Consider the following 18,054-nt stretch of genomic DNA (forward strand, 5'->3'; position numbering starts at 1 on the left):
GGGCAGGAGTTCTCAACCCAAGTCTGTACCTTAGAATCTCATAAGGGGACTTTTAGAAAATACCAATGGCAGCAGGGCGTGGTGGCTCACGCCTGTAATCCCAGCACTTTGGGAGGCCAAGGCGGGTGGATCACTTGAGGTCAGGAATTCGAGACCAGCCTGACCAACATGGTGAAACCCAGTCTCTACCAAAAATACAAAAATTAGCCGGGTGTAGTGGCAGGGACCTGTAATCCCAGCTGCTTGGGAGGCTGAGGCAGGAGAGTTGCTTGAACCCGGGAATGCGTAGGTTGCAGTGAGCCGAGATTGTGCCATTGCACTCCAGCCTGGGTGACAGAGTGGAGTGCAAAAAAAAAAAAAAAAAAAGAAGAAAATACCAACGGCTGGGTCTTATATCCTTAGAGATTCTGATTCAATTGATCTAGGATGAGGCCAGGCATTAGCATTCTTTTAAATTTTCCTGGGTGATTTAATAGAATTGGGTCTAGGCAGTTGCATGTTTACCAAGCTGTGCAGAAAATTCTGACATATAGTGGTGTTTGAAAATCACTGTCCCACTAACTGAAGGTTCTGTTTATTCAGGATTTGAAATAAACAAAGTAACAACTACAAAGCCAATATTTACCAACAGGAGACTAGTTTTAGATAACACTCGGGTTATTTATACTAGCTTAGAAGGGTTCTCTCCATGCCTGGAGAATGATACTCGCCCTGGAAGTGTAAAATAAAAATGAGCTTGGTGATTCTCTTCTTGTTTCTCAGTGCATCTCAGAGTTGTTGCACAATCTAAAAAATCTGTTTTGTTGTTTGTTTTTTAAAGAATTGCAGAGCATGATTAAATCTTTTTTTTTTTTCAATTTTTAATGGGACAGAGTCTCCGTCTGTCATCCAGACTGGAGTGCAGTGGTGTGATCTTTGGCTCACTGCAGCCTCAACCTCCCGGGCTCAAGCAATCCTTCCACCTCTGCCTCCTGAGTAGCTGGGTCTACTGGTGCATGCCACTATGCTGGGCTAATTTTTGTATTTTTTGTAGAGACTGGGTTTCACCATGTTGCCAGGCTGGTCTTGAACTTCCTGGGCTCAAGTGATCTGCCCACCTTGGCCTCCCAAAGTGCTGGGATTACAGCTATGTGCCACTGTGCCTGGCCAGTTAAATCTTATTGGATGAAGTTAATAGATAAACTTGATCTGTCTTGGCTTTATGCTTAAAGACTTGCTGTAGCCTATTCTCACATATTCCATATCAATTGTCTAACAGTTATATTCTTGAGACCTATAGTGCAATTTTAAAAAATGATCTCATTTATATATTGGCTTCAATCTCTGTCATTTGACCAAAGAATAACTTTATCTCTGGTTATTTTTTATTCAGAAGCATGGATCAAATTGTGCTAGCAAGTCCTTTCTTAGCTTCTAAGCAGAAAGCAAATATGCAGAGTGAGGGTTTATTTGGTGCAAACACTAAAGCAAGAGATTGAAAGAGGACAAGTAGAGCAAGAAGAGCTGGTGATTTTGTTTTTAGCACAAATTTATTGAGTATTTTGCTAGGTGCTATGAAAGATGACTGACAATCACTGAGACATTAATGTATCCTCTAAGAATATATAAGCAGAATAATTTTTGTTATTCCTTGCAGGGTCACACATCTTACTTATCCAAAGTGTGAAAGGAAAATATCTTGGGTCCCCAAAATCACTAAGCTAAAGGGAAAAGTCAAGTTGGGAACTGCTTACGGCATACATGCCTCCCATTCTATTAAAGTCATTGCTCCGTTCACTGAGATAAATGCATATCTGATTGCCTCCTTTGGAGAGGCTAATCAGAAACCCAGAAGAATGCAACCATTTGTCTCTTACCTACCTATGACCCGGAAGCCCCCTCCCCACTTTGAGTCATCTCCGGCTTTTCCAGACTGAACCAATGTTCCTCTTACATATGTTGATCGGTGTCTCATGTCTTCCTACAATGCATAAAACCAAACTGTTCTGACCGCTTTGGGCACATGTCATCAGGACCACCTGAGGCTGTGTCACGGGTGCACATCCTCAACCTTGGCAAAATAAACTTTCTAAATTAACTGAGACCTGTCTCAGATTTTGAGGGTTCACAAAAGTAACTCCACCTTTGGAAATCAAAGTCGGTCAACTGAAAGAAAATCTCTAGATTGTTGGTCAAGTCCATTCCAAAAGTATTTGTTATGAAATGGAATGTCACCCTCATTAGGACTTCAAGCCATTTTAAGCAGAGACCAATTTTTTTTTCAGAATATGATCATTATTGTCATTGCTGAGGCTATGCTAATTATAGTTACTGATTTGCTACAGTTCGGCAACACTCTGAGTGGGCTTGTCCTCCCACCACTTGGTTCCCTGCACGTGTCTGTCTCCATGCCATGCTCTCCTCAGGCCCCATCACACCCCTGGCATAGCTATTTTATCCTGCCGTTGCATCTGCCTACAGTTTCTCTTGCTATCGCTTTTTCTTCTGGCTGGCTCAGCTCTGCTCAGCAATTTTCATATTGTTTATCCCCAAATCCCTCCTTCATCTTTCTAATCAGAGTAAAATCTATCTCTCAATGTAGATACATGTTTGCATTTACTCCCAATTGAGTTGTGGTTTGATGGAGCAGGATCTGCTACTTTAAGACAAAATTTTATTGCCCTCGAGCCAAAGGATTAATTACATCCATTGATAGACAAAATTCCAGTCATCATAGAGATTCTGCCTGCTGTACAGTTGCTCTATTTTTCCTTGATTGAAGTTGAGGCAGATGTCTTTTGCCTTTCAAGCAGAGTATTCAAAGGAGGCTCTATTAGCAGAGGAACTAAAAGCTCTGCATCTCAAAACTTGAAGGCAGAATGGGTTTCATGCCAGTTCTTTCTGAAAGAGAGAGTTGTGTATTCAGCATCTGAGCCCTTCTCCAAGGGATGACACTTTTTCAGGAAGAGTGCAACGTGCCTGGCTTGTTTTTATCTCTGTGTTTTCCAAATGAATGGAATGAAGCCACCAGCTTCAGCTACAGCTGTCCTTTCCATTCAGTGGAAGAGGTTTAGAAATCCCTGTCAATTGGGAAAATCAAGGGGGGAGCAAAATGAGATTGAGAGAGGGATGAAATCACATTGCAACAACATCATGCAGGGCAGGATGTCAACCAGGTTTTTTTGTTTGTTTTTTTTTTTTACCATAAACCATAGTAAGATATATGTTGTTCACAAAACAGTTATTGGCCCTGCCACATGATGTGCTTTCTGCTGTTCTGTTCTATTCTATTCTATTCTATTCTATTCTATTCTATTGTTCTCCATTCCAGTCCACTAAAAATGCTGGTCACAACCCGTTAACCTGATTTAAGAATCCCATAATGAGTTACAAACCACAGCTGGAAAAGCCTGAAATAGGCTACGGTGGAGTAAAATCAGTTTCTGGGAGTAGCAATAAGGAACAGAGACAGACACTCCTCTATTATATTGATATGAGCAAATCTCTAGTTACCCATATCCTTGTCCATAAATTAGTATCCCATCTGGTAATTCACTGCCTTCTACATAATCACACACAAGAAATAACATACAAAGAAATCAGTGCTTTTAAATCCTCATCTGCACAGTGGCCCAGAATTTTATTTGCCCTGGGTAGAATAGATCTGAGGCAATTTGCAGATGAAATCGGAGGAATTAATTGATGTGTTCTAGTGCAGCTATTCCTAAACTCTGCTATACATTACCATGGTCTGGGGAGTTTTGAAAAATCCTGATGCCCAGGTTGCTCTACATACCTAATGAATCCTAATATCTGAGAATGGGAGTCAGGTGTCAGAATTTTTAAAAGATCACCAGAGATTCCAACATGCAGCAAAGTTTAGGTTGAACAACTGCCCTAGTGCTGATCATTTCAGCATTCTCAGTCTGGGTCAAACATCCTGCAGTGCTTCTAGGGAGCCTGTTTAAAATGTCAATTTCTAGGCCCTAAGCCCTAGATCTAGATTCTGATTCCCTAAGTTGCCTGGGAACCTGCAGTTTAAATAAGCACCCTGGCTAATCAGTGAATGTGGTCTGCAACCATACTTTGAGAAACATTGAGTGGATAGCCTTTAGTTAACTCCTGAAACAGAAATGTGGGGGGAACCTTCAAACACTGACCAACCGACACTGCCTATCCATGCTATTAATTCAAGAAGGGCTAGTTTTGCATGCACTTTCTCTCATGTGCAGAGCAACTACACATAGGTGAGTCAAGTTTCACTCGCAAGATGACATTCTGTCTGTTCCGGGCTCGTCATGTGAGACTACAGAGGGGTGACTTACTCAGCCTTTAAAAGTTCAGCCAACAGAGGAAAAACTGGCACAGCTGTGAATACCATTATCCCCTTGGCTCTCACTCTTCTAACACAAGGCAGTGGAGATTCAGAGACCAAGGAGCCCCAGAGCTGTGTAATGGATCAGGAAAAAAAAAAAAAAAGCCCACCCAGGGCAGAAATGTTATACCAGATTCAATTAATTGTGAATGTTACATAATATGTTATATAAAAGTCATTTTAGTTTACCTAGTGAGAGAGGAGAAGATCACAGATTAAATGATCTATCTGTGCCAGAAAAGCAAATGTGGTTCTAACAGTATTAATTCCATGTTAGAGAAAAGCTTGCTTGTTTGAATAATATTATTGTTTTCCTTGAGTTTGTACATTAGTCCCAAAAAACAGCCTCAAGAAAACAGGACCTTCAACAGAGATAAAAGAAAATATGCTGGCTGGGCTCGGTGGCTCACGCCTGTAGTCCCAGCAATTTGAGAGGCCGAGGTGGGAATCACTTGAGGCCAGGAGTTCGAGGCCAGCCTGGCCAATATGGTGAAACCCTGTCTCTACTAAAAATACAAAAATTAGCCGGGTGTGGTGGCCTGTGCCTGTAATCCCAGCTACTTGGGCAGCTGAGGCGGAAGAAGCACTTGAACTGGGGAGGCAGAGGTTGCAGTGAGCCAAGATTTCAACACTATACTCCAGCCTGGGCAACACAGCAAGATTCTGCCTAAAAAAAAAAAAAAAAGGAAAAGAAAGAAGGAAAATATGCTGACCAACAGCTCTGGGAATGGGCTGACTAGCCTGTAAGAATAGGCTGATGGCACCTGCAGAAGGTCGCAAAACTTTCACCAAGAAAGCAATGATTAACTGCCCAGCTGACTGAAACTGCTCACATTTCACAAGACTGTTTTGGTCTTCATTTCTCTTAATTTCCCTTAGAAATCCTTTACCTAGAGGCACAATTCTGAAAGGTGGCCTTTCAACCCAGTTCACTGCCTTCCCCTGGTTGCTGACTTCTCAAATAAAGCTAACGTTCCTTTTACCAAAGTTCCTGAGTTGTTTGGCTTTTAAGCAGTAAGTGACCCAGACCTGAGTTCCATTTATAGGGCTAGACTTATAGCCAGAGCATCTGAAGTTAGAACTTTTATCTCAACATCCATTGACAGCTGGTGGCTTGCTTGGTTATATTAATGTCTGTTAACCATAAGTGTCACTGAAAATTCCAGTGGAGTCTCATCAGGCTCCCTGTAGTCATAGAAGACAGTCAAGAATCTTTACATTAAGATTCCAGGGAAGGCCAGGTGTGGTGGCTCACACCAGAAATCCCAGCCCTTTGGGAGGCTATGGTGGGAAGATTGCTTGAGGCCAGGAGTTCAAGACCAGCATAGGCAACATAGTGAGACTCTGTATCAAAAAAGAAAAAAAGGAAAAAAAGGGATTAAACAAATAAATAAGTAAATTGGCCAGGCACAGTGGCGCACATCTGTAGTCCTAGTTGCTCAAAAGGCTGAGGCAGGAGGATGGCTTGAGCCCAGAAGTTTCAGGTTACTGTAAGCTATGACCGTGCTACTGCACTCCAGGTTGGGCAACTGAGTGAGAACGTGTCTCAAAAAAAAAAAAAAAGACTCCAAGGCTTTAAGAAAATTAAAGGGTGTTTTTTTCCTCAGAGGTTACTGTCTTATAACTACTCTTATGAACTACTAAATACAGACAGAAACTATTTATTTTAGAGAGAGAGAATTGCAATGCAGAGATGTAAAGTTTAACTGTAAATATATTTGTGCTTGTTTATGACAATGATTAATTTAAGATAAGATTTGTAGTAAATTTTACCAATCCTTGAGTATGGGGACCATATTTGTTCTGCTTATAAGGGTAGTCCCAGTGCCCAGCACAGTGCCTGGCATATATTGTACACACAATAAACCTTTGTTGCATGAGCAAAGGCATAATAGTTCTAGCACCAGCTTGGTAATGTTTCTTTAAGAGGAATGTATATAATTTCCTATTACATATCATTGTGCTTCTGGTAAGTAATTTTGAAGATAACTACTTTCCTCTCCTGATGCTTGTAAATACTAGATAAGATGTTTTGATTCAGTATGAGACCATACTATATGCACACAACTAAGGTCATCACTTGACTCAGCCAGGATCTGGAATTGTGCATCTGACTTGACTTGGAATGAATGACATCTCCCAGGGCAGGTGATTGGAATGACTGGAATTTTCCAGAGCAGATTTGTAGCCAATAGGCAAAAGTAACAGAGACTGTTGCAGTTTCTCTGATAAATAACTGATCACAGACCAGTTCAGGGACTTTTCAGCATAATAGACATTATTCCGAATTCCACTGTTGTATTTTTATTTTCATATAAGCAGAAACAAAAACTTTTTTATTTTTAACTTGAGAAATTTAACCTGTAGCATCAAATTATATATATTTCCCCAGCAGCATGTGTTTTGGTCTTGTTGTTTTTCAGAATAATGTAACTTGACTGTCCAACTTAAAAGCAAGAAAAGTTCAAGGATGAGCAGGCATGTGACCTAGTTCAACCAGCGCCAGCCAAGGAATTGCCAGATGCTTCAGAAGGAGGTGCTGGTCCTCACTCTCGGCCCTCTCGCTTATTTCCTTCTGGCCAGCACTGAATCTATGGAGGCAAAAACCCTCGCAGAAGAAAGAGAAGCTGGAGGGAAACTGATTGCCTCAAAGCCCATTGCTTCCCAGAGCACAAGCCAGGGACCACCAGCCTCAGAGTCTCCAGGAGTTTGTTCAACTCATTGATTCCTGGAGCCCATTCCAGACCTACTGAGTCACAATCTCTGGGAGTGGTATCGTGGGATCCAAATTTTTAGCAATATTGATTTTAACAATATGTAATGCACCCTGAAGTTTGAGAACATGTACTTTTTCTTACAGGTGATTTTAGGTAGAGAATTCAACTGACAAGAAGGTCCCTCGTGCCCTTAACCTTGTCCCCACCCCTTTGGGGCCCTCAGTGCTTTACTTACCAGTCCTCTCTGCCCTCAGGCAGGAGCAGGTGCTCCGGCTTTGGACTCAGGGGATCTGCCAAACATTTTCCGCCATCCCTGAACTTCCTGTTCTTCCCAGAAACCTTGGCACAGGCAAAGGACAGTCAGAGAGTGGCAGAGGCATATGCCCAGTTGGAAGAACTTGGAAGCAGACCCCATGTGCAGACTCTGAGTCAGCCCTCTCTGCTGGGGAAAGCAGCAGGAAGTTCAGTGAGTCAGCGCTGCCGGTGACAGCGGGTGCCGGCCTGGGGCAGCCAGGAAGACAGGCCTCCGAAGCGTCTCTCCTGGCTTAGAGGATAGTGGCTTGGAACCTTTGTCCTGCCGCCTAACACACAATGCTTGCGTATAGTATGGTCTTATACTGAATCAAAACATCTTATCCAGTATTTACAAGCACCAAGAGAGGAAAGTAATCTTCAAAATTACTTACCAGAAGCACAATATATTCCTGTGGGGACAAGATGTACCTACTACCTCTTTTCTGCCTTTTGAGAAAATACTTAGGAATTAATGAGAGCAACTGGGACCTTTTCACTGAGATAATCAGTGATTGTGTCACAGGACCCTTGGAAAGGCTTTCACCTCATCACAGCTCCTCTGTCAATTCTCTTCTCCCTTCACTTCAGACAAACCAACCAAAAAGTTTAAGTCAGAACAATGCTTGTTACATCCAAGCAGGTGGAATTCAAATCCCTTATACAGTAGCCTCCCACCAGACTGCTTCCTCAAAGCTCTTCTTTGTAATTCATGACCCTCAAGCTGAAACCTCGAATCCATCCTTTCTTAATTGCTGCTGCTTTGTTATCAGTAATGAGTTGGTGGTTGCCAAAGCCTTTTGCCCCAGGAGCGAGAAAAAGGGTTTAAAAAATAAGCATCCCAGAAAAGATGCAATACTTCTCAAACTTTGGGGTACTAAAAAAACCAACACAGGAGCATGTTTCACTGCAGATTCCTAGGCCGTACATCCAAAGGTTCTATTAGGTTCTATAATAATTCAGAGGGACTGACGTGGGTGGGACCCAGGAATATGCATTTTAAATAAATAAACTCAAGTTATTCAAGATGTAGAGGGCCTGTGGGTCTGTGGGTCACTCCTAGAGACTAGTTTAAATGTACATCCAGAAGTGAAGGACTCATTTTGAGATTCCCTTGGAATGGCAGAAACATTGGTAGCTGAGCAGATAGAAGTATTTCAGTATTCCACATGCCTCGGAAAGGGGAAAGTCTGAATGCAAGTACATGGCAGACATCTGTACAAGTTGGAGAGAGAGTGGGCCTTGGTATTCTGAAAAATACACTCAAAGGAAATGAAATCACGTCATTTTCCTATTTGCCTCCCTATATCTACTTGCCCCTCAGACCTGAGCACAGCTCAGTCCTCAGAGCTCATGTCTGACCAGAGGCCCCAGAGGCCTCTCCATTGCCAGCCAACCTGGCTTCTTCCTGGTGTGCTTTTAATATGAAGGTGACACTAAGAAGATGAGATTTGCTTTGAGGATTGGACCCGGCATCTGATTCCTGTCAGAATGCACTCTCTTCATTTCAAGGATGCGTCAGAACTAGAGAAATATCGCCTGTGTTCATCCAAGTAAACTTTAGCTCATCAACTTGGAATAGGTCATACGTTTCTTGTTTGTTTTTAGGTCTTTCTTAGAGATGGTAATTCTTAATCTATTTGTTCCTGGAGACATTAAGGTAAGATAAAATTGAGCTGTCTAGTAGCATTTTTAACTAGGTCATTCTGAAACAGTATTCTACTTTCATATTTGGAGGAAGGATGGCAATTAATTTTTTTTTTAAGTTCCTACTGATTTTACATTATCATATACCTGTACATGTGCCAGGCCTTCAGACCCTCCCCCTGAATCCCCCTTAACCAACTCCTGGCACCCATTACTTTCTCATATCTCACTCTGCATCTCTAACAACATCATCTACACCCTTCTTCCTTATTTCAACCTTGACATTCACAACCTCTTGATCAAAGTAGATAAAAAAGACCTGGGATATTATATTAATAACAAGTCTTCTAAAGTGGCTACGGTGCTATGTTATGCTGTTGTTTGAGATGTAATTTCATTACAATGGCAAGAAATTATGCAGCACTTACTGTGTGCCAGGAATGCTCTAAACATTTTGCAAATGCTAACTTTTTTAATCCTCATAACAAGCCTATGGGATATATGAGGTAGGTGCTATCATAAGTTACTTTAAGTCCATTTTATGGATGAGGAAACTGAGGAACAGAATGGTTAACTAACTCAGACAAAGTCATGTAGCTAGTAAGCTGTGAGATAAAGTTTCAAACCCTTACTCCGTGTTCTTAATCATTGTGAAATTTGATAACATACTTGGGTCATTCTTGTCGTACCCAACTAAAACAGAGTCAAGAAGCCACCAGGAAAAAGCAGTTGAGGCCAGGCATGGTGGTTCACGCCTGTAATCCCAGCACTTTGGGAGGCCGAGGTGGGCGGATCACAAGGTCAAGAGATTGAGACCATCCTGCCAACATGGTGAAACCCTGTCTCTACTAAAATACAAAAAATTAGCCAGGCGTGGTGGTGTGCGCCTGTAGTCCCAGCTGCTTGGGAGTCTGAGGCAGGGGAATCGCTTGAACCCAGGAGGCAGAGATTGCAGTGAGCCAAGATAGCGCCACTTCACTCCAGCCTGGCCACAGAGCAAGACTCTGTCTCAAAAAAAAAAATTCTTTGCAGGCCTGGTTGCTGAAACTGCCTGCTATTACCTGAAACCAGTTTTATAGTTGCTGAAATGATCTGCTGCAACTTGAAGACTAATTTTACCCACCTCCATCACTCACCAGTCAAAACTTGCCAGCTCCCCAGAAACTTACTAGTGCCAATGAACTTTCTCAAAGAGCAATATGCAACATTTCTGTCTTTTTATAAAACCTCCAACCTTCTCTTTGTATTTTGGACATACTGAATACCATCTGGTCTGTGTGTATGCCTCAAACTGGAGTTCTTTCTTCTCAAATAAAATGTGAAATATAGACATTCATCTCTACAGTTTTATTTTGACTTCAGTAGTTACTATCTGTATTAGCCATTTAAGAAGGCAAAACAAAAACAACAACAACAAAAAAAGCCAACACAAACTCCAAAACAAACAAAATCCGAAAATATCTATTTTTTCAGGACATTTCAGAAAAGGAGACTAAATACTGCAAACTAATGTGAGACTGGACTCAATGTGAAGGCAGAATCACCTCACGCTTCTCATCCATATGTGCCAAGAATTATCTCATGTAATCCTCGCCCTACTGAAGGCTGACTTAACAGCTTCTTTGCTAAATATTTACACACCAAAGAGAATCATCCTTTAACTATCTACATCTCCTTTGAGGCACAAGAGACAAGAGGTCCATACTAAAACAGCTTTTGACTGTCACCTCTCAGTGTCTGCCTAGATGAAACTGACATTGCCAGTTCCTACCAGAATCTATTAGAAAGTATTAACTTAGGAGTTTGGAGCCTAAATTTTAATTCTGGCTTTTCCACTGATCAGCTGTGTAATTCAGGGCAGGTTATAAACTTTCTGAATCTATTTTCTACCTTTTTCATGTTTTCTTGAAGTCCAAACGAAATAGCTATAAAGGAGACAAACCGTATAGTGCTGGAAAACTGTAAGTTAATGTGACAGATTATTTTTATTTATTTATTTTTTGGGGACTGATGGGGACCTTGTCGCCCAGGGTGGAATGCAATGGCATGATCTTGGCTCACTGCAACCTCCACTTCCCAGGTTCAAGCGATTCTCCTGCCTCAGCCTCCCGAGTAGCGGGAATTACAGGCGGGAGCCAGCAAGCCCAGCTAATTATTGTATTTTTAGTAGAGACAGGGTTTCACCATGTTGGCCAGGCTTGTCTGGAACTCCTGACCTCAGGTGATCCACCCGCCTGGGCCTTCCAAACAGCTCGCCCAGCCAGATTGTTTAATAAATATGATAATTATTATGTTTACCTTAAGGCAACGTTACTATCTGCCACTTTCTCTCCCCCACCTCTGAAGTAAACTTGAGGGCAGGAACCATGTCTTATTCATCTTTGTCTCTTAGTTTGCTTCTGGCACATAGTAGGTAATCAATAAATGTTTCTTTTTCTTTTCTTTCCTTTTCTTTCTCTCTCTCTCTCTCTTTTTTTTTTTCTTTTTTCTTTTTTCTTTTTTTTTTGAGACAGGTCTGGCTCTGTGGCCCAGGCTGGAGTGCAGTGCTGCAATCTCGGGTCACTGCAACCTCTGCCTCCGCCTCCCGGGTTCAAGTGATTCTCGTGCCTCAGCCTCCCCAGTAGCTGGGATTACAGGCACACGCCACCACGCCCGGCTAATTTTTTCTATTTTTAGTAGAGATGGGGTTTCGCCATGTTGGCCAGGTTGGTCTCAAACTCCTGACCTCAGATGATCTGCCCGCCTCCACCTTCCAAAGTGCTGGGATTACAGGCATGAGCCACCGCGCCCAACCAATAAATGTTTCTTGAGTGAATAAACAAACATAAAGAATTTTCAAAGGAATTCTGGAGGTCCTGTCTCAGCTGAGAAGAGCCCACGGAAGGAAAAGCCATTCATAGTACCTGCTTCAACCACGTGGTCCATTGTGGGAAATCTTTTGTACACAGCAGTGCTCACCGAGCGAAAGATGAGCAGGGAGGTGAGATTGACGTAGCGCATCAGCGTCCTTCTAAGCAGGCGCCCGTGCTCGTCGCTTCCGTGAACACTGCTGGAGATGAGGAACATTAGCCTGTCTGGCCAGGGCAAATTCACAAACTGGTTCCACCATCGGTTCACTACCAGAGTAACATAAAACCCTGTAGAATAACAGGAAATTATAAAGCAGTTTCTTACAGCAGACACGTTGGTGACACTGATGCTTTTAGCTGAATTTTAGCCTTTTTAGAGGTTGGAGGACAAAAATATATTATTATCCATATCTTCTGATTTTGCCTTCCAGAAAAAAAATGTCATTTGTGCCTGGCAATGCCTAAGCACCCTGTAAGTGGGTATTAGATCTCAAATATTGACTGCAAAAATGGAGAGTTAGTGAAGAGAAAGCTTAAATGTCCAATAGCAGATTATTTCCTCAAACTTGTTCGGTGTTAATTTCGCAAAAGCAGCCGTGAAGGCAAACCTTACGGATGATTCTGGTTCTATTGCAAGCGGTGGCTTTTCAGGCATGCCTCTCAGCTTGGAAACACTCCCATGCAGAGTCATCGGTGTCATCCTAACGGAGACAGCTATGTGGCTGCAATCTGCGTGTGACCTATACTTACCAAGCACAAAGGTTACTGGAATTTGTTCAGCATATCTGTCACAGTAAATTGATAATTTTTCAAAGTAACGTTTTTGGGCTCCTGTAAGTAACAATCTGGAGCAAAAATAAAATGCACAGCCCTTTATGATATTATACTTCTGCACCTGCTTTGCAAGTGACATTAAGTGCAAACAATTAAGCACAAATAATCTGTTTTATTTTTGAAGGATCAATAATTTTTTCCTTTTTTCTTAAACTGATGTGTCTCAAAGGCTTTTTAATTGCTTAATGTCTCAGGTGCTAACATTTTGTAAACATGATTGGCTATTAAATAGTAGGATTAACTAATCATTTTATTTTAAAAACTTTATATTTTAAAAGTTTTATATGATTGATTCATTGGATTTAGAGCAAGGTATGTTACAAAATAGTTCAGTTTTCAATTATTCATCAGGAATACCTTAAAAAGAGTGTATTATTGCTTAAGTATGAATTAGCATTATTAAGTAATTGTTAAATAATAACACTGAATTTGACACCTTGATATTTCTCCTGAATATGCAACTTAGCACATTCTTGATTATCATGTGTATAATATCCTTTCAAGGGATATTATACCTGTTCATTTTAAAGCCCAGAATTGTTTGGAGTCTAAAACAAATTTAACAATGAGAAATGAAAACTTTCATTATTAAATTTAGTCACTCTCTCAAAATTTATATTATAGATCTAACCCAACCTGCCCAAACCCCATTTTCTGGTATTGTTAAACATAAGTGCATTTAATGAGACTATTATTGATATTTACATTATAGGGAAGAGATTCAGAGTCTGGAGAAATGTTTTAAGGCAAACTAATAATAATGACCAAAATACAGGAAGGAAAGCCAAACAGATGAATTTGAATAAATCGACGAGTGTAGCTGTTCCAAAGGAGGAAGGAACTCAAGGAAAGATCCATTATAACAAGCATCAAAGGCTCATTTGGGTCAGTAGAACTTTGATAAAGGAAGCAAAGGGATAATGAGATAACAGTAAGCAACCAATTAGATTGCAGATAGAGAGCTGTTGGGAGCTGGTCCTGACAAAGAAGGTGTGTGGGGTACAGGGTGAGCTTGGAGTTCCTGCCCCAGCTTTGGAAGAGGTGTTAGAATTACTGAAGTCAGGGAAAGCTGACAGGAGAGGTACCAGATTGTTGCAGAGGTCTATCAGGGTTATGCTGATGACAATTACAGCCAGAATGGTTTCTGATGTTCAAATAGACATGGTCAAAGAGGATTTAAATGTGGAAAGCATGGACCTTTTTTAAGGTCAGACAAAGCCAGATTTTAATTCCAAGTCTGACACTTATGAATTTGGACTTTGAGCATATTTTTGAATCTCTCTGTGTCTCAGTTTTCTCATCTGTAAGTGGGGATAAAAATATCTATATATAAGAGACATTGTAAAGATTAAATAATATATGTATACATATATATAACCACTTAACAAATTGCCTCATACTTAGTTAATAATAAAATGGTTCATATTAATAGTTGGCCAAAGAAAAAATATTTGGCTAATAGATGTAGAAATTTTAATAGCTAGAAAGTATTTCAGAAATTATTTTGTCAAATTCCTCCAAAAATAGAAATAAATGTAATCAAATTAATGAATCTGGTTCATCCTTATAATTTTTGTTAGGAATAATTATGTACCTATAATAGAGCTAATAAAGACTTAGAGAATGAAACTACATCTATATTTTTCTATAGATGTGTTTGATTTTCTTGACAAACTCATCCTATAGTTCTTGGTATACCTTTGATTAAGATAGAAAGATCTATTTTAATAAGGTATTACAATTGAACTTTAAGTTCAATTGTAAGGATGACTTGAACTGATAATTTTTGTTATAAATGTAAGCCCTCTGCTTTAGAAGAAATATATGCATAAAATGTTGTGGGGTATAAGTATGATATTGGAACAAAAGTTGAGGCCCCAAGGAACATTTCTAGCTACATTGCAACTGTACTAAGGGCTATTCTGTTCTATTCTTAGCAGAAGTAGCAGCAATAAATTCACATTAGTAAAAATGAACTAATGAGATAATTATCACGAAACACCATTGTATCTTTTACCATTTCATATTCTGAAGGCTTAGGTGATACCTACCTAAATTGCCAAAATAATATCATATTATATGACATGTCTGAAAAATTATTAGAGGTTGTTAATAGGACTTTCCCTCTAAAAATATTTTGTCAAAATATATACCAATGCATACACTTGCTTGGAAGGGTTGTTTTGACATATGGAAAAATAGCTGTACCTATTTTACTTTTAATAATTATCAGTCAACTACATTAATATCCCTCTTTTCCAAAGGAGATCCTGTTGCTGCAAGGAAGAATGTGAGAGCAATGGAACACAAATTTGTTTATCTGTATGCAGAAGAAAAATAACAAACTATGAACATAGAAAAAATGGAAATACAGCCTCAAAAACCTTTAGCTTTCCTGTTTTAAATTTTAGCTTCCTCCAGAGAAGAAATTTATGCATTCAATTTTAATTTAAAAAGCTTTAAAATCTCATAAGACTTCCCTTTTATCATACTGATGAAATTTTATTAAGACTATAACTTGTCATCATAAAAATATTTCTTGGACTTGATATTGCTCAAATTTCCTGTCAATCTGACAGGCATATGTTGTAATGTTATAAAGAATAAGCACCTCCTTTTGTGAACATAATATACCCTCAACTCAGAAAACGGAAAGAAAATAAATTAGTCTACAGGCCTTTGCTTTATTTGAGGTACTGTTAAGTGTGGCAGGCATCATCCTGGATAAGATATTTTCATTCCAGGCCAAAAGAAGGAAAGCTTTTCCCTGACATACACCAATCATGAACATGTTGATTATATAGGTAGTTGCTACAAGCTGTCAAATCATCAACTATGAATGACAAGTTGACAGAAGCACAAATAATTATTGTCTGTGGACTTTGCCCATTCAAAAATCTTTACATAGTAAAGATCTAAAGATAATCCTTCCATTTTGTGCCTATTGCAACAGTCTCGAGGCACAACTGGGGCTGGAATGAAGGCCACCTGAATCTTACAGTGAGGGTCTATTTTACAACCTAACAATGGTTAGTGGTGGATTAAAATCTGTCCTGAGGGGAAGAAGACAAAAGAGAGGCTCACGCAAAAAAGGAGTTCCATAATGCAAAGTCAGTGGCAATCAAAAGGTTCAGATTTTTGAGACTGTATTCTTCCACAATATCTGATGGCCATTTAAGGAGACATGCAAAGAAAAGTACCTGTACACCAAACTTATTGCTGTATAAAGAACAGCAAAAACAATAAATTCCCTGTACAGTAGTTTGTAGATGCTGCCTCTCCACTTGAGGAGTAACCTATGAAATCCAAAAAAAGTTGCATTTGCTACTTTACTGGAGTAAGTGACAGTCATCTTGGATAGTTTTTTCTAGAAGAGCAAGAAGACAAAACACAAGTAAAAAGCAATGTTTAAAATAGGGCATAAATCTGTATGTCTGTATATCAAGGAAATTCAAGCCAGCAACTAGTCAGCCATATCTCTGTTTTGTCTTTCTTAGTTTCTATAATTCGGAACTTTCAGATAACCATTATCTCAGTTTAGCAGAAAGCAGGAGGAAAGCAGTCTCTGGGAAGAGTAATATTAGACATCTTAAACTTGCCTTAACTGTTAAATATTATTTTTAGATTATATAGCCATTGGCCAATATATATTTGAATGAACAAATGAGACAAACAAGGCCCTCGTGAGAATTTAATTGATGGGGCACTTTTGGTGGGTTTGATTGCATGTAGATGTCTCTCTAGTGGAGGTCCAAATGCATCGTTAGCACTCATTGCATTTCAAAAGGCAGCCAAAAAGTTGGGTCATAGTGATAAATAAGAATGGTGCAGTTTCCCCATGACAAGTTGTACATAAATGCTTAGGGATGGTTCATATTCTCTTTGGAGTTGAACAAAATGAGGTCATTATTTACAACTCTTTCTACTTGAGTCCATTTCATGAATGTGGTTAGGATGAGCACTGGGCCCGAAAGCCTTGTTTTCGGTGAGTTCTTTGGAATTCCACCACTTTTCACCAAGATATTAAATATTCAGGTTTTGAAACAGACAGCGCAAAGCTAATCTTTGAAAATCTTGCTCAATTTCTGGCTAAGATAGAACATATGCAAATAAAATGAGATTTATTTAAAATCTTACTTTTCTCAAAAGGATCTATGAGGAGAGTCTTATAGAGCTACTTAGACTGAAATCATGAAGCTTTTAGATAGAATTGTACTAGACACAAAAAATAAATTCTGTAGCAGATTTCTTTTGCAAAGTAGCCTACACCACACATTTTATCATAAACAAGAAAATTTTCTATCTTTACTCATTGCTGGAAAAACAATTCAACTCTGATTTGCCTATTTTCCCTAAGGAAATGAAACTCTGGAGCTACATTTACAGCATTTTCTAAAATCACAAACTTAGCTTTCAACATTACTGATTTTAATAAAGAAGGTAGGGCCTTTTGGCACAAGTAAGTGGCATTACAAAAGGATGGGACTCATGCCACAAAACCGGTTTTATTTTTCCATCTTTACCTTGTCTATTTGCCTAGTGCGAATACAGCCAAAATTGGGAGAGGAGCATAATAAATTAAACCCATTTCATAATTTGTTCTCATGGACTCCCGGTAGTTTTAAATAACAGTCCTTAATTAACTTTCCTTTCTTTCACTTAGTAGTTCACTCTTCTTTTCAAGCTCTGCCAGGAAAATGAAAATCACAGCAAGTAGAGGTCAGAATTAAAATGCATAGGTTTACTCTGGGCACTAACCTATTTATTTGGTTTGTAGTCTCCGACAGGAAAGAGAATCTTCAAATTTCGGGCTCCCCCTGAAGAGGTGCCTTCAGGTCGGTGCTGCACGCCCGGTGTCACCCTTCGCTCTTGCACAGTCAGATTTTCTTTCTGTTCTCTGGCCACTGAGAGGACCCAGAGTGTGACAAGAACAGGGGTTAAATGTTTTTCCACTTGTAGAGGCCTGTTTATGCCAGTTTACCCACTGATGACAGTTATAGCTGGGAACAAACAGAAGCAACAGCTGCTGATGCTGCTTTTTTCTAAGCTATAATTATAACTCCACCTGCCGCCCCAAGTACCCCCTTGAATGAGAAGTTGGCAGTGACATGAAGGATGTTGGGCCGTTTGTCTGTTAGATTCATTTGACTCCACCCTGGGATCAAGGAAGAAAGGTTGATTTGGCCCTAAAGAGTTCAAAAAAGAGGCCCCACCAGCCAAAAAAAAAAGTCTTTTTGTGCTTGAAATGAAGATTAAATTCTTAAAACTGGGCTGGAACGCGGTGGCCCACACCTGTAATCCTAGCACTTTGGGAGGCCGAGGCAGGCGGATCACCTGAGGTCAGGAGTTCGAGACCAGCCTG

General features: G+C 40.0%; 2 protein-coding genes across 7 annotated transcripts in view; one reads left to right on the top strand and one right to left on the bottom strand.

Moving 5' to 3' along the window:
* Nucleotides 1-18,054, top strand: part of RAB3IP (RAB3A interacting protein) — a 186,153-nt gene that overhangs the window by 57,262 nt on the left and 110,837 nt on the right. The gene's annotated exons all lie outside the window — the stretch shown is intronic.
* BEST3 (bestrophin 3) overlaps nucleotides 1-18,054 on the bottom strand; it is a 53,992-nt gene that overhangs the window by 29,796 nt on the left and 6,142 nt on the right. Inside the window, exons 1-4 of one of the 6 annotated variants that reach the window (XM_522466.7) lie at nucleotides 17,451-17,664; nucleotides 15,893-16,059; nucleotides 12,609-12,703; nucleotides 11,913-12,146 (exon numbers count right to left, since the gene is read on the bottom strand). In XM_522466.7, coding sequence (XP_522466.2) covers nucleotides 11,913-12,146; nucleotides 12,609-12,703; nucleotides 15,893-16,044 — 481 coding nt within the window. In that variant the 5' untranslated portion in view covers nucleotides 16,045-16,059; nucleotides 17,451-17,664. Of the gene's footprint in view, nucleotides 1-7,306; nucleotides 11,804-11,912; nucleotides 12,147-12,608; nucleotides 12,704-15,892; nucleotides 16,060-17,450; nucleotides 17,665-18,054 lie in introns of those variants that run through there. The other 5 variants (XM_009425814.5, XM_009425815.5, XM_063785890.1 and 2 more) reach the window with 5 other exon arrangements.

This window comes from Pan troglodytes, chromosome 10 (genome assembly GCF_028858775.2).
Source record: "Pan troglodytes isolate AG18354 chromosome 10, NHGRI_mPanTro3-v2.0_pri, whole genome shotgun sequence".
NCBI lineage: Eukaryota > Metazoa > Chordata > Mammalia > Primates > Hominidae > Pan > Pan troglodytes.